The 27211-nt window shown below is 42.1% G+C and overlaps 1 protein-coding gene across 1 annotated transcript; it reads left to right on the top strand.

Moving 5' to 3' along the window:
- Positions 1–18257: 18257 nt before the first annotated feature.
- NXF3 (nuclear RNA export factor 3) lies at positions 18258–27088 on the top strand (the record flags this gene model as incomplete). Its single annotated transcript, XM_082609291.1, has 18 exons — positions 18258–18483; positions 20765–20921; positions 21142–21295; positions 21917–22000; positions 22108–22212; positions 22337–22417; positions 22524–22622; positions 22959–23066; positions 23231–23340; positions 24218–24254; positions 24621–24689; positions 24775–24830; positions 24974–25081; positions 25188–25246; positions 25355–25470; positions 25566–25608; positions 26306–26378; positions 26917–27088. The coding sequence occupies exons 1-18, from the start codon at positions 18480–18482 to the stop codon at positions 27086–27088; spliced, it is 1635 nt and encodes a 544-aa protein (XP_082465417.1). The 5' UTR covers positions 18258–18479.
- Positions 27089–27211: the final 123 nt, after the last annotated feature.

Raw genomic sequence — 27211 nt, 5'->3', positions numbered from 1 at the left:
TTTTTTTGGTCTGGGTTTGTTCATTCATTGTAATTATTTTTTAGATCTGTTCATTTTGTTGCATATATCAATAGTTCATTATTTTGTATTGCTTAGTAGTATTCCAGTATATGAATATACCACAATTTCTTTTATCCATTTACCTGTTAATGGATGTTTAGGTGGTTTCAATTTAGGAGTCTTTTAAATAAAGCTGTTATAAGCATTTGTGTATTAGTCTTTGTAGAGACATAGACTTTCTTCTTCTAGAATAAATACTTAGGAGTGCAATGGCTGGATCATGTGATAGATGTGAGATTAACATTACAATAAAGTGACAAACTGTTTTCCAAAGTGGTCACACCTTTTTTCATTTCCACTAGCAGTTGTATGAGAGTTCCATCCCCTATAGTCTTGCCAAGACTTGGTGTGTTCAGTCTTTTTAATTTTCGTCATTCTCACAGGGATGTAGTAGTATTTCATTGAAGTTTTTGTTTGCATTTCCCTAATGATTAATGATGTTGAGCATTGTTCCATGTAGTACTTATTTGATATTTGATTTTTTGTGTGTGAGCAATGTCTATTCATAATTTTTGCCCATTTATTTGAGTGTCTTTTTCCTTCTTATTGGCTTTTGTGAGATTTTCTATATTCTGAATACAAGTCCTTTATCAGTTTCAAACACCTTCCCAGTCATTGGCTTGTCTTTTCATTCTCTCAACGGTGTCTTTAAAAGAGCAGAAATTTTTACCTTTCAGGAAGTACAATTTATCGATTTGTTCATTTACAGATTGTGGTATTGATTTATCATCTATGAAATTTTTACCTAATCTAGTGTCACAAGGACTTTCTCTTGTGTTTTCTGGTACAATTTTACAGTTTTTGCTTTTATATTTAGGTTTATGATGTATTTTGAGTTGAGTTTTGTATATGGCACTATATATGGATCACAGTTTATGTTTGTGCATGTGGATATCCACTTCTCCAAGCACCATTTGTTGAAAAGACTATTTTTTGTCCACCAAATTACCTTTGTAGCTTTGTTGTAAATCAGTTGTTCACATACGTGTGGGTCTATTTTTTGACTCTTCATTTTGTTCCTTTGATATACATTTTCACCTTCACCCCAAACCACACTGTTTTTATTCTTACAGAATTAAAATGAGTCTTGAAATCAGGTAGTGTTTATCTTCCCACCCTGTTATTGTCAGAGTGATTTTTCATGGTCTAGGTCCTTTTTATTTCCATATGAAATTAGAAATCATCCTGTCAGTTAGTTAATTTAAAAAAGTGTCTGCTGGGGGTGCTTCCCTGGTGGCGCAGTGGTTGAGAGTCTGCCTGCCGATGCAGGGGACACGGGTTCGTGCCCCGGTCTGGGAGGATCCCGCATGCCACAGAGCGGCTGGGCCTGTGAGCCATGGTCACTGGGCCTGCACGTCCGGAGCCTGTGCTCTGCAGCGTGAGAGGCCACAGCAGTGAGAGGCCCGCATACCACAAAAAAAAAAGTGCCTGCTGGGATTTTTATTGTGATTTCATTGAATCTGTAAATCAGTTTGAGAAGACATCTTAACAATACTGTGTCTTCCAAACCACGAAGATGGCATGTCTCTCTATTTATTCAGGTTTTGTTTAATTTTTATAAGCAACGTTTTGTAGTGCTCAAAGTATAGGCATTGCACATCTGTGGACAAATTATTCCTAAGTATCTTGTACTTCTTGTTACTATTATAAATGGCAGTATTTTTAATTAAAATGTTAATATTTTCATGTATTTTATTTTTGTTGAATTGTCAGCAGCCAAATATTCAACAGAAAGTGTTGGGGAAGGTTTTTGAGTGAAAGCACAGCCTACTGTAGAATGGAAAGGGTATTTGATGCATAACTTGCATTTCCTGTATTTCCACATCAGCTTTTACCCATTATTGGCAATCTACTGAAATTATGGAGAAAAATGTCCCAGAGACAATTCTTCAAGTCATCTCCAGAAAAATCCATCACTAAAATAGTCCAGTAGCTTTGAAATTTATGTGTGATCAGAAATTAATCTGTTGAATTGTGGGGATTTTCTTCTTTATACACCAGTGAATCCACCCAATTAATTCCTGGGATATTGGGTGGTGAGAGAGAATGGGGGGTGGGGGCGGAGAGGGAGGGAGAGGGAAAGAGAGAGCATGTGTGTATGTGGGTATGTATGTATGTATGTACGTATACACTTATGTGTATATTGCTGAAGCTTCCAGGAATCTTTATAGTGCAGAATACTTGAGGTTAATTACTGTGTGTTATGTCAGTTCTATTTAATTCCTATCACTTATTGGAATGTAATCAGGGTGGATATTGTTTGTTTTTTCCCAGTATTACTAGGCCAGCATAGTTACCATGGTGACTCTGTGACTGCAGTGAGATTTGATGCAGTCTGAGCATCTATTTATGATTCTTACCTGAATCACTTGTTGCTATGGTTTCTGTTAAGTATTCCTTTTCCAATTTTGTCATTTCTTCTAGAATTATTACTTAGCATTTGAGTGTAGGGTCAAGCTTTCCTTTTCACCATCATTAATTAATTATTAAATAATTGTTTTCATTTGTATAAGTATGACCCCTAAAGTCCTATTTTTCTCAAAGGGTTTATTATCATTAAGTAATTTGATGCTCAAATTGGCCCAGAATTGGCCAGTGTTAGCCCTTCAAGTTGACCTCTGTGTCCATTTGACACCTCCCTCTAACTCTTTGCGCATATACGTTCTCCTCTGTGCCTATCTCCCATCTGTAGAAAGTTAAGTAATGATGCCCACAGAACATTGCTTTGAGAATTTGAAGATAAAAATAACAACCTATAGCATGTGGCATCTAGTAGGTCCTCAGCAATTTTAGTTCTCATTCCAAATTTGTATCCTTCACTCTGTTTAGTTTGATGCCTCTTACATTAACATAATAGCATGACTACCAGAAAGAATACTTGGACATGTAACACAAGCAGGGATAAGTGCACATGTCCATGACATGTGAGCCTCAGTGTCACTGCTGTGTGTGCAGAGGGGGCTGTGTGATGGAGCTAGGGAAGAGGAAAACACCACTGAACAGCTTCCAGTGAACTGAGAGGGGGCAGGCAGAACATCCTCACCTCTTCCCCTGCGTTTCATGTGCCTTCCCATCATCTCACTTTCCTCTCTATTCCATGTGCTGTCTTATCTCCTTACTCTTTCTTACAGTGGAACATCAGTGAAGGGTGTGGACTCTGAGCCCCAGGAGCATGAGCTGGTAGAGAAGAACCAAGTGTGCTGTCGAGTCTGCTAGACAGGTTCCTGGAGCAAGAGTGAGGAGATTGGGCCCCATCGTTGGGACACTTTAGGTAAGTCATTACCCTTTCACATGCCTCGTCTGTACAACAGGCTAACAGTACAAAATGCTCCTGACCACCCAGGAGTATTGTGGAATTTAAGTGTGTTGCAATGTGGGAAAAGAATCTGTGCTCGTAGGTCAAGGGAAGCATCAGTGCACTTTGCAATAATTACATTAACAGAGACACCCAGATATCCTAGAACTGTGCAGAGTAGTCATTAATTTTTTGTTTTTTTATAAATTTATTTATTTTATTATTTCTATTTTATTTATTTATTATGGCTGCATTTGGTCTTCATTGCAGTGCACGGGCTTCTCATTGTGGTGGCTTCTCTTGTTGAGGAGCATGGGCTCTAGGCACATGGGCTTCAGTAGTTGTGGCACATGGGCTCAGTAGTTGTGGCTTGCGGGCTCTAGAGCGCAGGCTCAGTAGTTGTGGTGCACGGGCTTAGTTGCTCTGTGGCATGTGGGATCTTCCCAGAACAGAGCTCAAATCCATGTCCCCCGCATTGACAGGCAGATTCTTAACCACTCTACTACCAAGGAAGCCCCTATCCCTAGGCATTTTACTCTTTCTGTTGCAATGGTGAATGGGATTGTTTCCTTAATTTCTCTTTCTGATCTTTCATTGTTAGTGTGTAGGAATGCAAGAGATTTCTCTGCATTAATTTTGTATCCTGCTACTTTACCAAATTCATTGATTAGCTCTAGTAGTTTTCTGGTGGCATCTTTAGGATTCTCTATGTATAGTATCATGGCATCTGCAAACAGTGACAATTTTACTTCTTCTTTTCCAATTTGTATTCATTTATTTCTTTTTCTTCTCTGATTGCTGTGACTAGGACTTCCAAAACTATGTTGAATAATACTGGTGAGAGTGGACATCCTTGTCTTGTTCCTGATCTTAGTGGAAATGCTTTCTGTTTCTCACCATTGAGAATGATGTTTGCTGTGGGTTTGTCGTATATGGCCTTTATTATGTTGAAGTAGGTTCCCTCTCTGCCCACTTTGTGGAGAGTTTTTATCATAAATCAGTGTTGAATTTTGTCAAAAGCTTTCTCTGCATCTATTGAGATGATCATATAGTTTTTATTCTTCAATTTGTTAATATGGTGTATCACATTGATTGATTTGCATATATTGAAGAATCCTTGCATCCCTGGGATAAATCCCACTTAATCATGGTGTATGATCCTTTTAATATGTTTTTGGATTCTGTTTGCTAGTATTTTGTTGAGGATTTTTGCATCTATGTTCATCAGTGATATTGGCCTGTAGTTTTCTTTTTTTGTGACATCTCTGCTGGTTTTAGTATCAGGGTAATGGTGGCCTCATAGATTGAGTTTGGGATTGTTCCTTCCTCTGCAATTTTTTGGAAGAGTTTGAGAAGGATGGATGTTAGCTCTTCTCTAAATGTTTGATAGAATTCACCTTTGAAGCCACCTGTTCCTGGACTTTTGCTTTTTGGAAGATTTTCAATCACAGTTTCAATTTTATTATTTGTGATTGGTCTGTTCATATTTTCTATTTCTTCCTGCTTCAGTCGTGGAAGGTTATACTTTCTAAGAATTTGTCCATTTTTTCCAGGTTGTCCATTTTATTGGCATAGAGTTGCTTATAGTAGTCTCTTATGATGCTTTGTATTTCTGTGGAGTCCGTTGTGACTTCTCCTTTTTCATTTCTAATTTTATTGATTTGAGACCTCTCCCTCTTTTTCTTGATGAGTCTGGCTAATGGTTTATCAATTTTGTTTATCTTCTTAAAGAAACCGCTTTCAGTTTTATTGATCTTTGCTATTGTTTTCTTTGTTACTATTTCATTTATTTCTGCTCTGATCATTATGATTTCTTTCCTTCTACTAACTTTGGGTCTTGTTTGTTCTTCTTTCTCTAGTTCCTTTAGGTGTAAGATTGGGTTGTTTATTTGAGATTTTTCTTGTTTCTTGAGGTAGGCTTGTATTGCTATAAACTTGCCTTGTAGAACAGATTTTGCTGCATCCCATAGGTTTTGGATCGTCGTGTTTTTGTTGTAATTTGTCTCTAGGTATTTTTTGATTTCCTCTTTGATTTCTTCAGTGATCTCTTGGTTATTTAGTAGCATATTGTTTAGCCTCCGTGTGTTTGTATTTTTTACGTTTTTTTCCCTGTAATTGATTTCTAATCTCATAGTGTTGTGATCAGATAAAATGCTTGATATGGTTTCAGTTTTCTTAAATTTATCGAGGCTTGATTTGTGACCCAAGATGTGATCTATCCTGGAGAATGTTCTGTGTGCACTTGAGAAGAAAGTGTAATCAGCTGTTTTGGGATGGAATGTCCTATAGATATCAATTAAATCTGTCTGATCTATTGTGTCATTTAAAGCTTGTGTTTCCTTATTAATTTTCTGTCTGGATGATCTGTCCATTGGTGTAAGTGAGGTGTTAAAGTTCCCCACTATTATTGTGTTACTGTCGATTTCCTCTTTTATAGCTGTTAGCATTTGCCTTATGGATTGAGGTGCTCCTATGTTGGGTGCATATATATTTATAATTGTTATATCTTTTTCTTGGATTGATCCTTTGATCATTATGCAGTGTCCTACCTTGTCTTTGGTAACATTCTTTATTTTATAGTCTATCTTATCTGATATGAGTATTGCTACTCCAGCTTTCTTTTGATTTCCATTTGCATGGAATATCTTTTTCCATCCCCTCACTTTCAGTCTGTATGTGTCCCTAGGTCTGAAGTGGGTCTCTTGTAGATAGCATATATATGGGTCTTGTTTTTCTATCCATTCGGCGAGCCTGTGCCATTTGGTTGGACCATTTAATCCATTCACATTTAAGGTAATTATCAATATGTATGTTCCTATTACCGTTTTCTTAATTGTTATGCATTTGTTTTTGTAGGTCCTTTTCATCTCTTGTGTTTCCCACTTAGAGAAGTTTCTTTAGCATTTGTTGTAGAGCTGGTTTCGTGGTGCTGAATTCTCTTAGCTTTTGCTTGTCTGTAAAGCTTTTGATTTCTCTGTCGAATCTGAATGAGATCCTTGCTGGGTAGAGTAATCTTGGTTGTAGGTTCTTCCCTTTCATCACTTTAAATATATCATGCCACTCCCTTCTGGCATGTAGAGTTTCTGCTGAGAAATCAGCTGTTAACCTTATTGGAGTTCCCTTGTTTGTTATTAGTCATTTCTCCCTTGTTGCTTTCAATAATTTTTCTTTGTCTTTAATTTTTGTCAATTTGATTACTATGTGTCTTGGCATGTTTCTCCTTGGGTTTATCCTGCCTGGGACTCTCTGCACTTCCTGGACTTGGGTGGCTATTTCCTTTCCCATGTTAGGGAAGTTTTCAACTATAATCTCTTCAAATATTTTCTCAGGTCCTTTCTCTCTCTCTTCTCCTTCTGGTACTCCTATAATGTGAATGTTGTTGCATTTAATGTAGTCCCAGAGGTCTCTTAGGCTGTCTTCATTTCTTTTCATTCTTTTTTCTTTATTCTGTTCCGTGGCAGTGAATTCCACCATTCTGTCTTCCAGGTCAGTTATCCATTCTTCTGCCTCAGTTATTTGGCTATTGATTCCTTCTAGTGTATTTTTCATTTCAGTTATTCTATTTTTCATCTTTGTTTGTTTGTTCTTTAATTCTTCTAGGTCTTTGTTAAGCATTTCTTGTGTCTTCTGGATCTTTGCTTCCATTCTTTTTCCAAGGTCCTGGGTCATCTTCACTATCATTATTCTGAATTCTTTTTCTGGAAGGTTGACTATCTCCACTTCGTTTAGTTGTTTTTCTGGGGTTTTATCTTGTTCCTTCATCTGGTACAAAGTCCTCTTCCTTTTCATTTTGTCTATCTTTCTGTGAATGTGGTTTTCCTTCCATGAGCTGCAGGATTGTAGTTCTTCTTGCTTCTGCTATCTGTATTCTGGTGGATGAGGCTATCTAACAGGCTTGTGCAAGTTTCCTGATGGGAGGGACTGGTGCTGGATGTAGTTGGGTGTTGCTCAGGTTGGCAGAGCTCAGTAAAACTTTAATCCACTTGTCTGCTTATGGGGGGGTTGTGTTCCCTCCCTGTTGGTTGTTTGGCCTGAGGCGACCAAGCACTGGAGCCTACCCGGCTCTTTGGTGGAGCTAATGGTGGACTCTTGGAGTGCTCACACCAAGGAGTACTTCCAAGAACTTCCTCTGCCAGTGTCCTTGTCCCCATGGTGAGCCACAGCCATGCCCCACCTCTGTAGGAGACCCTCCAACACTAGCAGGTAGGTCTGGTTCAGTCTCCTATGGGGTCACTGCTCCTTCCCCTGGGTCCCGATGCACACACTATTTTGAGTGTGCCCTCCAAGAGTGGAGTCTCTGTTTCCCCCAGTCCTGTCAAAGTCCTGCAATCAAATCCCACTAGCCTTCAAAGTCTGATTCTCTAGGAATTCCTCCTTGCATTGCCAGACCACTAGGTTGGGAGGCCTGACATGGGGCTGAGAACCTTCACTCCATTGGGTGGACTTCTGTGGTATAAGTGTTCTCCAGTTTGTGAGTCACCCACCCAGCCATTATGGGATTTGATTTTATTGTGATTGCACCCCTCCTACCATCTCATTGTGGCTTCTCCTTTGTCTTTGGATGTGGGGTATCTTTTTTGGTGAGTTCCAGTGTCTTCCTGTGGATGATTGTTCAGCAGTTAGTTGTGATTCCAGTGCTCTTGCAAGAGGGAGGGAGTGCACATCCTTCTACTCCGCCATCTTGAACCAATCCCTGTACATATCTTTTGGATGGACATTTATTTTCATTTCTGTTGGACAATGAGAAACCTGAGCACCACAGCAAAGAGTAACCCACACTCACCGCAACTAGAGAAAGTCCACGCGCAGCAATGAAGACCCGACACAGCCATAAATAAATAAATAAATAAATAAATAAATAAATAAATAAATAAATTTATTTTTAAAATAGAGGACATTAGGAATGAAGTATTATAAGATTTGGACTTGTGTTAGGTGATTTTGAAAAGGGTTCATGTTGCTCCATGTTGAGTGCTATGAATGGATATATTAATAAATTTTGTCTGAAATGAGAGAACAATAGAGCAATACTAAAGCTATAATTGGTAAAGAAGCATCAATCACACACATTCACCATCAGAAGAGAGTGTTTGGTCATTTTTGTAGTTTTCTTGTTCTTTTCTCCCCCAGCATTAATGAGATACAATTGACATAACATTGTGTAAGTTTAAGGTTCACAGCATAAAAACTTGATATATGAACATATTGTGAAATGATTAGCACAGTAAGGTTAGTTAACACGTACATCAGTCTCACAGTTACCATTCTTTGTATGTGGCAAGAATATTTAAAATCTATTACCTTAGCAACTTCCAGCTATAGAGCACAGTATTGTTAACTATAGTCACCATGCTGCACATCAGATGTCCAGAACTTATTAATCTTATAAACGAAGTTTGTAACCTTCGATCACCATCACCCATTTCCCCCACCTCCAGCCCCTGGCAACCACCAGTCTACTCTCTGTTTCTATATATTTGTTTTTTTAGATTTTGCATATAAGTGAGATCATACAATATTTGTCTTTCTCTGAGTTATTTCACTTAACATAATTCCCTCAATGTTCATCCATGTTGTTGCAAATAGCAGGAATTCCTTCTTTCTTTTGGCTGAATAATATTACACTATATATATGTATATATGGCATTTTCTTTATCCATTCATTTATTGATGGACACTTAGCTTCTCTGAACTACACGCTCCGATTGCTGTCTGTGGAAAAACTCTGCATTTACATTGAAGAACTGACCTGTGTCCCCAGTATCTCCCTCAAAAGTGGAAGAGTTAATTTTATGTGACTATTCGGATAAGATATTTGAAAACTTCAGCATCTTAAGTCCACTGTGTGATGCTACAGACTATGAAACATTGTGAGCTCACAGTCTTTGGTCCTCTTTCACATGAAACATGTGTCTGGAGATTGTAAAGGTGGTGGAGTTACTAAATGCCTAGTGGTAATCAAACCAGTAGAGTATGTCTGAGATTTCTCACATGAAATGAAGTTTAAGCTGAGATCTGAGCCTAAGGAGGCTTTAGCCAGCAGAAGAGGAGAGGGTGGAGACTAGCCAGATATAACAGGAAGGAAATACCCTGTAACCTGGTTCATCCCTTTGGAAAATCCAGAGTGGCAATCCCTTACCCAGAAGTTTGTCACACTGGGAAAAACTTTGTGAAACCTAACAGGACAGTTGTAGAAACTACCTGAACCCCTTCTGCCCTCCTTGCTCCCACCTCAGGCCTTTACTAACCACCAGCCCTCTAAGAGGAGTCTTATATTATTACTATGAATTATATTTGTGAAATCATAGAGAAGAAGAAAGTCATTAGGTAAAGCAATCTGAGCATGATTTTATTTTACATGTTCTTCCACCACTCGCAATGCAAGGTAACTTTTAATAAATTTTTCTTTCTTTCTTTTTTTTTAACTGATAGTAAGATCGAGGTTTCATTTCTTTTTGTTTTAACATCTTTATTGGAATATAATTGCTTTACCATGGTATGTTAGTTTCTGCTTTATAACAAAGTGAATCAGCTATACATATACATCTGTTCCCATATCTCTTCCCTCTTGCATCTCCCTCCCTCCCACCCTCCCTATCCCACCCTTCTAGGTGGTCACAAAGCACCGAGAGAGATTTTTCTTTCCCTTTCCCAAATAACATTTTTCACTGGAGAAAATTCAGAAATTGGAGGTCTATGCCACCTGGTGAGCATATCTGGAATGGCAGCTTGGATATCACATAGCAAGAAGCCTTGGAAGGAAGAAGGGAGCAAGGTGCCCATTGGACAGAAATATCTGAAAGATATTGTGGGAAATGAAGCATTAAGGGTGAGTCAGAACCCAGGTACATTAAATCTATTGGCAAGAATTTTTCTTCAGCCCCTTCCTCCCAATCGTGACAGGAAACATATATGTGTGATTGAGAGACAAGGGTAATGTGAAAAAATATATAGATTTCTATATATACAGTTAAGCCACATATGTACATATTATTTTTGCAATGAAATTCCCAATCGGGTATATATCATAATGTTATAAAATTGTACATCAGCTATTTTTCTGATTTCAAATTAATATTTTTATTTCAAAAGCTAATGAAGTGCAGGAATGTGTATTTACTAGAAAAAAGATTTTTCTATATTTTTTCATCTTGTTACATAGCAAGATGTACATCCATGCTAATTTAGATTATATTCCCCAGATATATTTCTCTGTGAATAGTACTATATAAGTATGTGTACATAAACGTATATATTCTTTGAAATTTTGCTCAGTACACACACACACACACACACACACATATACACTGTTCTTCATATGTTACATATAAATTTATGTATTTATATATGTATATGTAAATATATGTACACACATACATATATGCATATATAGTTGTTTAATCTTCATATGTTTGTAATGCATATTTCTTATTTAAATTATTTCAATAGACTTTGAATGACACACTTTTACTAATCACATTTATTTATATAATAGAATATTAAACATTTGCTTTTAAAATATTTTTCCTGGGCTTCCCTGGTGGCACAGTGGTTGAGAGTCCGCCTGCTGATGCAGGGGACACGGGTTCGTGCCCCGGTCCGGGAAGATTCCACATGCCGTGGAGCGGCTGGGCCCGTGAGCCATGGCCGCTGAGCCTGCGCATCCGGAGCCTGTGCTCTGCAACGGGAGAGGCCACAACAGTGAGAGGCCCACGTACCGCCAAAAAAAAAAAATAATAATATTTTTTCCTATAGTTCACATGCCTTTATATGTGAGATTTTTATTAGGGATAGACAAGAATTTTTTTCTAACTTCACCTAAATTTCTCTAATAAGTTTGTAACAGAGTTAAAAGCTTTTTTGGGGTCACGTATGTAGTTTTATTTTAACATCTTTATTGGAATATAATTGCTTTACAATGGTGTGTTACTTTCTGCTTTATAACAAAGTGAATCAGCTATACATATACATATGTTCCCATATCTCTTCCCTCTTGCATCTCCCTCCCTCCCATCCTCCCTATCCCACCCTTCTAGGTGGTCACAAAGCACCAAGCTGATCTCCCTGTTCTATATGGCTGCTACCCACTACCTATTTTACATTTCGTAGTGTATAAATGTGCCTGCCACTCTCTCACTTCGTCCCAGCTTACCCTTACCCTTCCCATGTCCTCATGTCCACTCTCTATGTCTGCGTCTTTATTCCTGTCTTGCCTGTAGGTTCTTCAGAACCTTTTTCCTTTTTTTTAGATTCCACATATATGAGTTAGCATACAGTTTTTGTTGTTCTCTTTCTAACTTACTTCACTCTGTAAGACAGATTCTAGGTCCATCCACCTCATTACAAATAACTCAATTTCGTTTCTTATTATGGCTGAGTAATATTCCATTGTATATATGTGCCACATCTTTTTTTTTAACATCTTTATTAGAGTATAATTGCTTTACAATGATGTGTTAGTTTCTGCTTTACAACAAAGTGAATAAGTTGTACATATACATATGTCCCCATATCTCTTCCCTCTTGCGTCTCCCTCCCTCCCACACTCCCCATCTCACCCTTCCAGGTGGTCACCAGGCACCGAGCTGATCTCCCTGTGCTATGCGGCTGCTTCCCACTAGCTATCTATTTTACGTTTGGTAGTGTATATATGTCCATGCAACTCTCTCACTTTGTCACAGCTTACCCTTCCCCCTCCCCATATCCTCAAGTCCATTCTCTAGCAGGTCTGTGTCCTTATTCCTGTCTTACACCTAGGTTCTTCAGGAACTTTTTTTAAATTTTCTTAGATTCCATATATACGTGTTAGCATACGGTATTTGTTTTTCTCTTTCCAACTTACTTCACTCTGTATGACAGAATCTAGGTCCATCCACCTCACTACAAACAACTCAATTTCTTTTCTTTTTATGGCTGAGTTATATTCCATTGTATATATGTGCCACATCTTCTTTATCCATTCATCTATCGATGGACACTTAGGTTGCTTCCATGTCCTGGCTATTGTAAATAGAGCTGCAATGAACATTGTGGTACATGACTCTTTTTGAATTATGGTTTTGTCAGGATATATGCCCAGTAGTGGGATTGCTGAGTCATATGGTAGTTCTATTTGTAGTTTTTTAAGGAACCTCCATATTGTTCTCCATAGTGGCTGTATCAATTTACATTCCCACCAACAGTTCAAGAGGGTTCCCTTTCATCCACACACTCTCCAGCATTTATTGTTTGTAGATTTTTGATGATGGCCATTCTGACTGTTGTGAGGTGACACCACATTGTAGTTTTGATTTGCATTTCTCTAATGATTAATGATGTTGAGCATCCTTTCATGTGTTTATTGGCAATCTGTCTATCTTCTTTGGAGAAATGTCTGTCTAGCAGACCCCAATTTTGAAAGAAGTTCTACTATGAGTAAAATGCTATCAAACAACAGTGCATAGAAATCATTTCTGCAAAGGAGAGTCCATCGATGCAACACACTTCACTGTTGTCTCATTTCAAGAAACTGCCACAGCCACCCCAACCTTCAACAACCACCACCCTAATCAGTCAGCAGCCATCAAAACTGACACAAGACCCTCCAACAGCAAAAAGATTACGGCTCACTGAAGCTTCAGATGATTGGCAGCAACTTTCAGCAATAAAGTATTTTTTAATTAAGGTATGTACACTGTTTTCTAGACTTAATGCTATTGTACACTTAATAGTCTACAGTATAGTGTAACCATAACTTTTATAAGAAATGGAAAACCAGAGCACTTGTTTGACTCACTTTATTGCAATATTTGCTATATTGCCGTGGTCTGCAACCAAGTTCACCATATTTCCAAAGTATACCCGTATCTATAATTGAGGTAAGGCTGAGTGAATCAGTAGGAAGAGTAAAGGCCGGGTTCAGAAGACATGGGTTCCAGTCTGGAATCAGCCAATGAGTAGGAGCATGACATGGGGCAGTGTGGGACATTAAGGTCCCAAACCTCAGGTTCCCCATCCCGGGAGTGAGGATTCTCCCCCTCATAGGGTCCTTGTCAGGATTTATTGAACTCACAAGACAGTGAAGGTCACAAAAGTGCCTTAGTCTCAGCCAGGCCTGAAATCTGAGGCTCGGTTTCCTTATCAGTAAAGAATGAGTCACAATATGGAGTTTGTAGTTATGTCAGAAGGATTAAATGTTATGTGTAGATTAAAAGATAAGCCAGTGTCCTATTATGCACATAATTAATGAGAATATAAAAATGATGATAAATTATCACGGGTCAATGGAGCGTTTTGCTTCCTTCCTTAATATTTCTTTTACTATTTTCCAAATTCATCTAAATGTTTTGAAATATATTTAAGAGTATTCCATGCAGCAAGTTATTCAAAAACTTTCAAACCTGGAATTTTACCTCTGGAATGTTCATTTGGTCTTTGCCATGCAAAACTATGCCTGCTAAAAATCACAGACTCTCGTTTTAGTACTCTCATGGGCTCTTGTAGAGGAATGAACATCAATCCACAGCCTCCTCAGCTTCTCTGAACTACACGCTCCGATTGCTGTCTGTGGAAGAACTCTGCATTTCCGTTGCTGAACTGACCTGTGTCCCCAGCATCCCTCTCAAAAGTGGCAGAGAGAATCTGAGGCAACTCTCAGACAAGATATTTGAAAATTTCAATGTCTTAAGTCCACTGTGTGATGCCACAGCCTATGAAACATTATGAGCTCACAGTCGTTGGTCCCCTTTCACATGAAACATGTGTCTGGAGATGGTAAAGCTGGTGGAGTTACTAAATGCCTTAGTGGTAATCACACCAGTAGGATATGTCTGAGACTTCTCACGTGAAGTGAAGTTTAAGCTGAGATCTGAGCCTAAGGAGGCTTTAGCCAGCAGAAGAGGAGAGGGTGGAGACTAGCCAAATATAACAGGAAGGAAATACCCTGTAACCTGGTTCATCCCTTTGGAAAATCCAGAGTGGCAATCCCTTACCCAGAAGTTTGTCACACTGGTAAAAACTTTGTGAAACCTAACAGGACAGTTGTAGAAACTACCTGAACCCCTTCTGCCCTTGCCCCCACCTCAGGCCTTTACTGACCACCAGCTCTCTAAGAGGAGTCCTATATTATTACTATGATTTCTATCTGTGAAACCATAGAGAAGAAGAAAGTCATTAGGTAAAGCAATTTGAGCATGATTTTATTTTACGTATCCTTCCACCACTCACCATGCAAAGCAACTTTTAATAATTTTTTCTTTCCTCTTCCCAAATTTTCCACTGGAGGAAATTCAGAAATTGGAGGTCCATGATAACTGGTGAACATATTGTCAACCAAGAAATGCAGAAGGCTGCAAATAAGAAAAAGAGTTTCTACTTAGGGTCTTATGAATATAATTTGGGAGGCACTGATTTGAGTAGCAACTCAAATGTGCTCACAGGGAAACAAAAATGGCAAGAGTTTATAAAGGTGACATATAAAGACATTCCAGAGAAGTTACATAGGTTATCTTTACAGCACTATGACTGGTGCTGGCAGGCATTCAGTCACTTGAGGCACCAGGTTTGTTGTCATGCTCTGGTCTCCAGGGAATAACGAAAACAAGTTCCAGTCGGTCTCAGGTTGGCCGGGTCAAAGGTTTATGTTACATTTGGGGGTAGAAATATGTTAAGTCCTATTTCCTTACTAGTCTCCTGGCTCCATTTCCAATCCCTTTGACATAAGTAACCACATTTTGTTGTCCATGGTCCACATGTCTAGAATTGCAGCTTAGACATCACTCAGCAGGAATCTTTGGAAGGATGGAGGGAGCAAGGTCTCATTCAGAGTGACGTTTCTGGAAGATTTTGTGGCAAATGAAGCATTAAGGGTAGCCCACGTACATTAAAACTAGTGGCAAAAACATTTGTTCTGCCTCTCCCTCCCAACTATGACGGGCAACCTATATGTGTGTAATTGAGAGACAAAAGCAATGTGAAAAAGCATATAGATTTAGAAATATGCCATTAATCTACACAACTATTATTTTTGTAGTGAAATTCCCAACCAGGTATATACTACTACTATGCTATAAAATTTTACATCCGTTATTTTTCTGATTTCAAATTGCTATCTTTATAAACTAATGAAGTGCAAGAATGTGTATTAGAGAAAATTTTTTCTGTATTTTTTTCATCTTGTTACATAGCAAGATGTACATCCTTGATAGTTTATATTCCCCAGATATATTTCTCTGTGTACAGTACTATATAAACAGGTTTACATGACATATATATTCTTCCAAATTTTGCTCACAGTATGTATACACTTTTCCTCGTTATGTATGTTTATGTATATGTGCATATGTAAATATATGTACACACATACATTTATAATTGTTTTTGTACTTGTTTAATCTTTATATGTTTGTGATGTATAGATCTTATTTAAAATTTTTCAATAGACTTTGAAAGACACCCTTACTAATCAGATTTATTTATGTATGAGAATATTAAACATTTGCCTATAAAATATTTTGCCTATAATTTGCATTCCTTTCTATGTGGCATTTTTGTTTGGGATTGACAAGGTTTTCTTTTTCTAACTAACTTCCCTTCAATTTCTCAAATAAGTGTGTAACAGTTAAAAGGTTTTTTGGGTCACATATGCAGTTTTGAATTTCCCTGGTGTCAATGCCACGCAGATAGGGTACTCAAACACCCTCTCACCCATGTCTTGGTCTTGGAAGTTCATGATGGAGATAAAAATCCACTCCCTTAAGCCTGGAGTGCCACAGGGATTGAACTGTCTGGGGGCAGGTGTGCTGGGCATGTGGGGCCCAGGTAGAAGCAGAGGAAAGTTAACTTCCATGGAGGGGAGAAAATGATCCCCTCCATGGGATCCCCTCCATGGGAGGGAGAGGCAGAAGAAATGTTTTTGCCACTAGTTTTAAAGTACGTGGGCTACCCTTAATGCTTCATTTGCCACAAAATCTTCATTTGCCACAAGATGATGACTTACAGAATTATTTTAGGCCAGAAGCACTTTACATGGTATCTCCTATAAGCAAACACATGTTCAGGTATTTTCCTCATTCTTCATCCATGTAGATTTTGGTCTAAACCCCTTTTCCATTGTGCCCTGAATCCCTCAAGGCTTTGAATCTAGAATTCCCAGTGGACTAGAATTCCCAGTGAACTAGTATTTGATGCTACTCTATGTATTTCTCATTTTCTTTTCTGTCATAGCTGCATTATTTTAAAGTAAAAAAATCCATGAAAATTAAAGCAATTTCTGTACTGTCTAAAGAAAAAAACTAAAAGACTGGAAAGTTGGGAGACAACATTTCAAACATTATTACAGATTTTGTACTCATGTGCAAGAACCAAAAGGATTTCTGTTAATCAGTAGAGAAAGGGACAAAAGATAACTGCAAATAATTCGCCTAAGAAGCAAAATGCTTCTCCAATAACCTCTGGAAAGATGACAAACCATTAACTGAGGAAATGAAAATCTGAAGATGTCATAATAAGTGAAAAAATGAATTTGCATAAAATTACTTATGTAATTGCAAAATTTAAAAAGAATATGTATAGAACTCCATAACTACACAAATGCTTTAAGTTAGGTGTTCACATCACCTAAAGAGAAACACATCTGGAAAATGTGCACCAATCCTGTTACATTGGGTATTTGTGAGTCAGGGTGAGGGGATCATGTAGATGGAAGGTGCAGAATGATTTTATTTACTAAGTATACATTTTTAATGTTTAATATTTTGTGATTAGGCTAATTTGTTGAGAGGAACACTTGAAAATATCTAATAAGCAACTAACAAAAAAGTTCACATATATTTACCATGTTATCAAAGAGTTCACATGACACTATTTCATAAAAAATAAAAAAATTCAATTATTGACTTGACAGTTTATCTGTGTGGTGTGTGCATTTCTGTCTTACACTTCTTTTACCCCCAAATGTCCACACACTTATGTGCAGAGTTTTCTTCACCTCTCTCAGTGGCTGGACTTTTCTCAAAGCATTGAGATCCAGGAAGGGATTGTAGACATGGGGCGGAAAATTCCAGAAAGTAGTGGAAAATTCCAGAAATGTCCAACTAATGCACTGGAGCCCAATCTCCTCTCTCCTTCCCTCTGCCTTGAAACCTCTCTGGTCTGAACATTCAGAGCTACAATTCCGGCTCTGACCACTAGGGGCATCTATCTACATTGAGGACATTTTTTTTTTTTTTTAAAAGAAAATACATGATTTGTTTTCTTTTACTGTCATTACAGGGACCCACAAAACTCTGATTGCTATTTCGTTTATAGTTTTCAGGTCTGTTCTTTGTTGTTTGGTTTTTGGATTTTTTTTGTTTTTTGGCATTATCTCTCTGAGGTGGGCTGAGGTTAATTCCAGCCATTTGACTATTTTCAGAAAATTCTGTTACTTTGTACAAACTAACTTAAGACAATCTGCCACACTACAGCAATAACTTGGTAAATCTATGCTTGGAGAAGTCACCTTCCATTGCATGGAGCTCAATTCCAGTCTCTGTTTCCCCAGGTAGCATCTGAATGACACTAGACAAGCTCCAGCACCTCAGTAAGCCTCAGCAACCTTGGAAAGTTGGTGATTCTGATATCAGAGTCCCCTTGTGAGGAATTCATGAAAGAATAGAGGCAATGTAGCAAGTACAGAGCCTGGCCTACAGCTGGCACACGGAGTTATCTGGGTTTGCCGAACGAAGGAACACAATGTAGTGTAGCTGATTCAGAGTCTGGCATACAGAGCTCCCTGTGTTTGTAACCAGAAGTACCAAGGTCCCCTAAGCCTCCTGATTCCAGATGCCCTCCTCTGCAAGGGTGGTACAGTTGGAAAGAGTTCCCTGGGTGTTAGGCTGGTAGCAAACTCAGGGGGCAGTAATTACAGGAAGTTAAATCTCCTCTGGCCCCCAGGGCTGTCCTCCTCTATGCCCTTGGGGAAGGGACTTCCTGTTAGGACTCCATCTTGTTTGTGTGGCTCTGACAAAGTGGTTTGGGGCTTGCACTCTCCTTCTTCGGCAGCCCTTCCTGATATTCTCCAAACCTCCAGCTCCAGATCCACAGATTCTCTTCACGAGCAGCCTGTGAGGAGGGTGGTGACAGATCACTGCCTTCAGGCCACCCCATGGGTGAGTTGGTCAGCATGAGACCTTGTCCTCAGATCCCCACAGGGCAGGAGGGGTTCCGGGTTCCCTCCCTAACCCCAACCCACAGGACCCCCAGCCAGCTGACCCCCCTTTAGAGGAGGCATGCAGAGGGCTCAGGCTCACTATTTCCCACTCTCTTGAGGAAATGGGCCAAGTGAGCTCTGACACACCCATCCCGATTCCATGAGGAAAACCTCTTCTCTTATGGAAATGGCCATGGCTGAGGTGAATTATTTCCCCTGGCTAAGGAAAAGGCAAAAGTCATGTGATCTTCTCAGGTCTAGGGTTTGGAGAGTAGGGAGGGTCATCTAGGTGGGGCAAGGGATTGTGTAAACTAATATTACTTGGATTTATACGAGGTGGGGGAGGGGCAGAAAACCCACCATTACCACTGAATATTACATTAACTAGTCAGGGTAAATCGTATTAGTCCATCGAAGCTTACTGAGGCTTGCTTTGTTGCCCAGCATATGATCTACTCTGGAATGTTCGATGAGTAGTTCTTATGTGCATTGTTCTATGTCAATTAAATATATTTGTTAAGTAACATTTTGAAACCTTCTCCCTCTAGCTGAGATTTTGTCTGCCATTTTGTGCATCACTCAGTGAACTATGTTAAAATTTCCCACTGTGACTAAATTTGTCCATGCTCTATTTCTGTTAGATTTTGCTTTGCATATTTTGGCTCTATTTTAGGACATGCATACAAATTTAGAATTTTATATTAATATCTCCTTATTGCATTGAACCTGTTATCACAAAGAAATCTCCTTCTTTCTCTAGTGATGCTTTTTTCTTTAAAGTGTACCTTTTCTTTTACTAATAGGGTAATACCAGCTTTCTGTAGGTTACTGTGGAAAAGGTATACATTTTGCCATTTTTTAAATTTTCAGATATTCTAGATGATTAAAAGTTGCATGTGTCTCTTTTCAGGAGCATTTGATGGAAAGTTTCTTGTCCAGTCTGATAATAGCTGTCTTTCTATTTGGAATATTAATCTGAAATTTTTAATGCAAAAGTAGATGTAATTTGGTTTATATATACTATCTTGCTGTATATTTAATTTTGTCTCTTCTAAGTTCTTTTTCCTTTCCTTTCCTTTGAAATGATTAACATTTTATAACTATTAAATTGTTACCTCATGTGGCTAGATAAACATTCTTTTGCCATTCTTGTAGTGTTTAACTTTCAGATTACAATGTACATTTTTGCCCTTTCAGTCTAGTGTTAGTTAATTAGTTCTTTAAAACTCCTCAGACAACTAGGGGACCTTGAGACACTTTGACTCCATATACCCTCCAAATTTATTGTCATGCATTTTCATTGTCTATATATTTAAATCCCCAGAAGAAATTACTATCATTGTGTTATATAGTCAACACTCATTTAAATTTGCCTACATATTCACAAATGTCATTAATTTTTCTTTCCTGTATCTATGTGCCTCCACCTGGGAGGATATTTCTTCTGCCCAAAGAAGAGCCTGTAACATTTCTTTGAGTCTGAGTCTTCTGGTCACATATTTTCTGAGTTTTTGTTACATGATGATGAAATGAATGCATATTTTAGGACTGTTTGTCCTTAAAGCATACTTTTTCTCCTATTACAATAATACTGTTACACTGAGTTGATATCTTGTTACTTTTGGAAACTTCTCAACAAAGATCTCTTCAAATACCACTTCTCCACTGTTCCCTCCCCTTATTTCTGGGACTCACATTAACCATGTGCTAGCTATGTTCACTGCATCACCTTTAATTATCTCCCCCTCGCTTTTGGTATTCTCCATGTTATGTCTCTCCAGGCTCCATTCTGGATCTTTTCATCGGCCTTATCGATCATATCTCTAATTCTTCCATCAGGCAGGGAGGTCACCTTTGACCCTTGAACCATCACACCAGGGTAGATTTCAGGGTAGGTTTTATTGTGCCTCTAGAGCCGAGCAGAGAAGAGAGAGTTAGGGGTGAAAAGCCACTTGTCCCAGGTCACATAACCTGAACCAAGCAGAGCAGGGACTAACATCACAGACTAAACCCTGGGTCCAGACCCTTTCCTCTGTGCTTGTTTTCTTCGTGGCTGTGAATGCTCCCCACCTCTCATTTCCTGAGAAGTGGAACCACAGTGAAGTTTCTAAGCCTTTTTTAGCACTGTGATACATTTCTCTTTAGATTAAAAAGTCAGTGATATTTCTTCATTAGCCATGAGAACTTTCCCAGGAATTTTTCTGGTACTGGGCCCATTGATGTGTTGTTCTCAATTTCAGAGAACATTGATCAAGTGAACACTTTACAAAGAAAAGCAAGATGCAGGGGTATCTACCGAAGGAGACACAGCTCTTGGTCTCAACAGGCCACATCCCAGCAGCAGCAAGATAGAGAATCACTACGAAGTGATGCTCACGTGGACATCCAAGCAAGATAGTAAGTGATGAGGTACCATGGCTGACAAGTATCAACCAGTGAAAAACAAAACCTTGTAGTTAAATATGTCACTTTTCTCTCTAACCTGGAAGAGTGAGGAATGTTGGGATCAGGATAACGGTTGAGCAATCTTTATTGTAGCTCTGCTATCATTGGGGAAAATGTAGAGAGGACTTCCCAAGACTATACGGACCACTTTCTTCTCTCCACTTCCCCACAGTGCTCCCTATGCCCTTCCATCCTGTCATCGGAGAAGCAAATTTCAGGAACAAGACAAAACCCCTGTTAACAAGGAGACAGAGCAAAAGCCTCCAGAGAGAAGAATGGAGAGAAAGAGGCAGGATGAGACCTTGGGGAGCTGGTTCAAGATCAGAGTGAGTGTGCTGGCTAAATGGACCTAACATGTAGAAGAAGATGACAGAGAGAGTCATGTTGGGCGCATGTAGAGATGCTGGGACTTTTCTCTCGTGGCAGTGGCGCTGGTAATCTGTCTTGTTATTACTAGGAGTTAACTTCCTAGATCATGTGAGGGCAGGTTCAGAGAAGCAATATAAAGGGAGCAGACTGACTGCAGGGAGCATGGGAGATGCTGTCTAAAACAAAGGAGGAAACTACTGCCAAGGAGATGGAGCAACTCCACACCAGAAGACGCAGTTTGGCTCAAGCTGAGTGTGGGAGGAGGTTGAGTCTCTGGGATCCTCGTCGGAGGGGCAGGCCAGGTCTGCCTTAGGTAGGATCTCTTAGAACTTTATAAGAGTAAGTACGTGTGAAAGATATGAAGTCGATTATTTCAGGAAAAGTACTTAAATGGAAAGAAAGGATATATAGGAAGTCCATGTCTGGTGTAAAAGTTAGCGATAACAGATATTGTCCTATCTTAAGAAATTACCTAAAGCCTGAAAAAAGGTCCTAAAGCAAGACACAGCTGGGTCTTATCTTAACCTTGGATTCCATTGTATCACTTTTCTTTCCCCAATTATTTCTTTGCCTCATAGATTCCCTTCGGTATTAAATATGATGAGAAGTGGCTGCTGAATTTGATTCACAAGCAATGCAGTGTCCCCTTCACCCCAGTCGAAGTAAGAGAGGACATTGAGGCTGATGAGAGGAAACGGGGTAGATGGCAGGCCCAGATGAGAAATGGCTCTGGTCTCATATTATGCTTCTCTTGTCACTCTCCCTACAGTTTCACTATGAGAAAATGGAGGCCCAGTTCTTCGTTCAGAATGCCAACATTGCCTCCGCACTGAAGAATGTCAACGGCAAGATTTACAATGAGGCTAATGAAAGGGTGTGTGTCAAGGGCATGAGCAGGGCTAGCTGGGAGCAAGAGGGCAGGGCAGGGGCATGGTCTTGCTTGATCCCAGAGCTCAGATTTCCTGGAGCTTACCCAGCCCCTCTTGTGTTCTCAACAGATATCTATCTTTGTTGATCCCTGTGATGCACCCCACTCTGTGCTGAAGGAGCTGAGGTCAGAAAAGGTGGAGCAGATAAAGGTAATGCAGACTCAACACAACCTGTGCACTCACAGCCAGACCCACCTATTGCCCCCGATCACCACCTCAGACTCAGAGCCCCTGAACCCCATCCCTAACTCAGCAGCTGCCCGTGAAGGAACGATATGATGCCTCCCAGCAATCTCGTGACATCCAGAGAGTCCGCTCTGACCCTGGTATGGCGACAGCAGCAATTGTAGAGCAGGTGAGAGCAGAGCGGTCTAGCTGGGAAGGATACTCAGGAATGGTAACTCGGGGAGGGGTTGGTGCTGGAGCTGTACCAGCCAGGAGCCTCTCAGCCCCCGATTCCCTCCTCCTGGCTCCCTGGAGACTTGATGACCCGTGATACTGGAATGGCGCAAAACCCTAGAAATGGCATGGCTGCCTCCCTGCAGATCCATCCACGGAATATGCCCAAGATGAGGACGTTAGACCCAATGTTGGGGCTGGTGGTGATGGTGGGAGAGATTAGGTAGAAGAGGCAGATTGGTCTCAGGTATCCCCTGCTGGGGTCCTCACTCTAACTCTTTCCTCATCATAGCTTTTGGCCTTGGACCTGAGCGATAAGAAACCCTACCAGCTGCACGGCCTGTCCAACACTATGCCGAATGCTTCCAACACCAAGAACTGGAACCTCTCCAACACTGAGGTGAGGTGTGGTACCCAGATCCGTCTTTGAAGGGAAGGTGGGAAGGCTCATGTGATGGTGACAGAGGAAGGGAAATGGATTTGTAGGAAAAGGAAGGGACTAGGGGTGCACGGCCATCCTGGCTCTGTTTCTCTGGCCCATGTGGTTCCTCCTCATAATCACAGGTGAAGTCTGCAGGGGAGATGGACAAGGGTGAGCGGCTGGAGCCAGAAGGGATGTGTGCAGACAGAAACCCCCTGTGCACCACCTTCCCTGATAAGTCAACCAACATAAGGTCAGATGTATCCTCTGTTACCCGCTGGCAGCCTGAGCTACTCCCGAAAGTGCCCATTTGCAAGGGGCAGCTGACGTGGACCTCAGGGAGGACTATAGACCCTATGCTCTCCTCTCTGCATCACAAAGTGGACAGAGTTTCAACCACAATCCATATGGGCCCCCAGCCCAACATGTGCATATTTTACATTCTTACCTGCTTTGTCTGAGCCATTCTGGGGCAGGTGAAGAGCTGCAAAAGGGGTGCCATTTCACATTTCCTCTCTCTTCTTCCCTGACCCCAACCACGGGAGAGCTTCTTTCCCTTCCCTTTGTTTTCTCTCTCTCCCTTGTCTCTAGGCCCGTAGGTCTCTGTCATGTCACCCCTCGTACCTTCACTCCCTTTCTGTCTTCATCCCCCTCCATCTCCCTCCCTGAGCCCCACCTCACTCACCTCCCTGCCCCAGCATGCTGGGCCACCCATGGGGGGAGTCCAGGTCTTGGTCCAGGTCTTCGCAGAGTGCAGGACCCTAAGTGAGGTGGCAGAGCCTCGAGCACACACCCCAATCCCTCTTCTCCCCACAGCCTTCAGCCGGGCCCTGGAGGAAGGAAGGGAGGGGAAGGAAGCCCTGCAGCATGGGTTTGAAATGCTGGTCATGGTGGCACTGGAGAAGGGAGTCCACGCATTCTGCAGGGAGCTACCCAGGGGAAGGAGAGGAAGGGAGGGAGGGAGGCGGGGAGGGAGGCAGGGCATGCTCTCCCTGTGTGTCAGTCGATGGGGGACGTGTTCAGGGCCCTGGAAGCCTGGGACACTGGGGTGTGGGTGTACTTGCTCCCATGAGGAAGAGGGTCACCTCCACAGTTTCGCTGACTTTTCTGTTTTGTCTTGATTTTGGCAGCTCCATCCTGGAATTGTTCCCCAAGTTACTAACCTTGGTAAGTGTATTCCTTGTTCACAGACTCCTCTAACTGGCACTGACAGCACCCACAAACTACTCTGCACCCCATTAGGTCTTGCCACAGTTACAGTTTTGAAACTGACCCTTAAACGTCCTGGGCGGAGGGGCATGGTACAGCCCCTGTGGGAACCTGACAGAGGCTCTGGATCTTCTTCAGCCACGTTCTTCACAGGCTTTGGGGGAACCCACGGTGATGATCCAAACTGTAGTCCTGCCCATGGAATTTCCAGGGCCCTTTCACCCCTGACCTCTGACCCTCACCCTCTCTTGGGCCCATCCTTTTCCCTGATCATCCAACACCACCTCCTGGTCTGCACTGCTGACCTCCTCTTCTCTTCCCCAGGATGACCAGGAGACATCCCCACAGGCTAAGTGTGGTATTGAAGCCTGCAAGCGCTTACCAACCTGCAAGGTGAGGATGGAGGATCAAGCCGGGTTTTAAGTGGAGCATGAGAAGGGTGTGTCAGCCCTGGTCCTGAGGACTGTTTTGATTCCAGGGAAGCTACTTTGGATCTGATGAGGTGAAGAGCCAAGTCCTGCAATTCCTGACTCTGTAAGTACCTCTGGGAAGCTGAGCAAGGGGAGGAGGGCTAGGACAGGTGAGGCCACCTAAGCACAGGTCTGCTCAGGGGAGTTTTCAAGTCTCATTTGAGGTGCAGACCACGGAGGGAGACTGTCCTCATTGCCCCCCTTTAGGTACTACTTGATCCATGACTACGGAGACCGACAGGTTCTCGCAGGGGCTTATCACGAGGAGGCCTGCTTCTCCCTGACCATTCCCTTCCACCCCGAGGACCCAGCCCCGTGAGTATCACAGCACAGGCTCTGCTCCTGGGCTGTGTGGCTCCCCAGCAGACACAGGCCAACTCCTGCAAATACGCACCACCCACTGTTGCTCTTTGTCTCCTAGAAGCAGCTTGTGCGAGTACTTCAAGGACAGCAGGAATATGAAGAAGCTCAAGGACCCCCGTGAGTGTGCGATGGGAAGACTGGGTGGGAAAGGGTGGTGAAGGGGTCAATCATAGGGCCCAGGGCGTGGCAGCCCCTGACCTTCGCTCGCTTGCCCTCCCCTCACAGACCTGCGGGTTCAGCTGCTGAAGCACACAAAACGTGTCATTGTGCACACCCTCTGTGGGTTGCCCAAGACTCAGCATGACTTCAGCTCCTTCGTGGTGGACATTTGGTTCCAGACGGTGAGCGCCTGCTTCCTCCCTCGGGCGGGCCCAGGAAGCCACAGGTGGGTAGGAGGTGGAGGTGGTGACTGGGCGCCTGGGCTCTTCCCTTTCAGGAAACGATGTTCTGCTTCTCCGTCAGCGGGGTGTTCAAGGAAGGTGCGTGTGTGTAGACCCCCACCCCACATGCCCCATTGCTGCGTCCCCCTGGCCAGGCTCACTCCCAGAACCACCCAGCTTCCCTGACCCCTTCCCCTTCCCTTCCCTTCCCTTCCTTTCCTTCTCCTTCTCTTCCATCCCCTCCCCTCCCCCTCCCTTCCCTTTCCTCCACTCCCCCCTCCCCTTTCTTTCCCCTTCTCTTCCCTTCCCTCCCCTTCCATTCCCTTCCGTTCCCTCCCCTCTCCTCCCCTCTCCCACTATGTTCTCCAGCCCTCAGGCTTCCCACAGACAACCCAGGTCTGAGCTGTGTCCATGCCTGTCTGCCCTGCACACCCTGGGCGTTGCGGACACAGGCTGTGGAGTTTGGTGCCTCTCATCCCAGATCCTTACTGTGAGAACTTGGGCCGCTATTGAACCTCTCAGTTTCCTCATTTGCACAATGCGGTAGTAGTATCCACGTCTTGGGCGGCTGTGAAGAATGCATCCCGTGAACTTGTGTAGTGGTTGTCAGGGGCCCTGTTGTCACTGGGCGCAGACTGCTCCTATAGTTTCCCTCCCCATTCCCAACACCCTGGCCCCCGTGAACAACTGCCCTCTCAGCATGAGTGTCCAGTCACACCCTGACTGGGGACCGCCGTGTGAGCATGTACAGCACGTGCAGCTCTCAGGGGGTACTGTTGTTTGTTTGCTGTTGAAGTGGAAGGAAGTTGTCAGGGCTATGTGCGTGCCTTCACCCGGACCTTCATCACTACCCTTACCAGATACTGCAGGTGAGAGCCCTGTCGTGGGTGGGAATGCCCATCCCCGCCTGGGCTCAGGGGCATGGGAATGTGGTGGTGCAGACCTTAGGTTTACTCGGTACTGTGGAAAGCCAGTAGGGAGATGCCAGGAGCAGTCTAGCCTAGTGGTTAAGAAGAGTGTGGGCTCTGGAATCGGCCTATGGGTTCTCTCCTTGACACAACACTCACTCGCTGTGTGATCTTGGTCAAGTCACATGACCTCTGTGTGACTCAGTGTCTTCTTCCGAGAATGGGGATCAGAGCGTCCAGCCCTTGGGCTGTGGTAAAGGGTAAATGCGAAATTGCCCGTGGGTTGGGGATAAACCTATAAATCGAGTGAAGGTGGTAGACAGTCTCTCCAAAGGTGGGCTCTGTGGGGAAGGGCAGAGGTACCAGTCAGGGAACCTGGGAGACAGACACAGGAGGGACGTGGAAGGAATCTGGTTGCTGAGTGCCAGTGGGAGCAGAGTCAGTATTGGGGGTGAGGGTGTCCATCCATCAGTTGTCTGAGGGCCCATTTTTCCTTCAGTCTGTGCATCATGAATGACGAGCTGTTTGTGAGGGATGCCAACCTCAGTGAGACCCAGAGTGTGTTCTGCATCCCAGTGCCTACACCCACCTCCAGCTCCATGCACACCCTCTCCCAGCAGCAGCAGGACATCATGCAGGCATCCTCCACCCCATCTGAGATGAACCTCTAGTGGTCTCAGAAGTGAGTGCTGGGTTTGCATGGGGATAGGAGGGAGCTGGGACGAGTAGAGGAGGGATTAATGGGAATTTTCAGGTCATTACTTTAAATCTATTTTTTTCTTACAAACGTTTAC

Source organism: Mesoplodon mirus (assembly GCF_964341445.2).
Source record: "Mesoplodon mirus genome assembly, chromosome: X".
In the NCBI taxonomy this organism is placed as follows: Eukaryota; Metazoa; Chordata; class Mammalia; order Artiodactyla; family Ziphiidae; genus Mesoplodon; species Mesoplodon mirus.
Note: the sequence above shows the minus strand (reverse complement) of the source record. Positions and strands in the feature narration are given on the sequence as shown.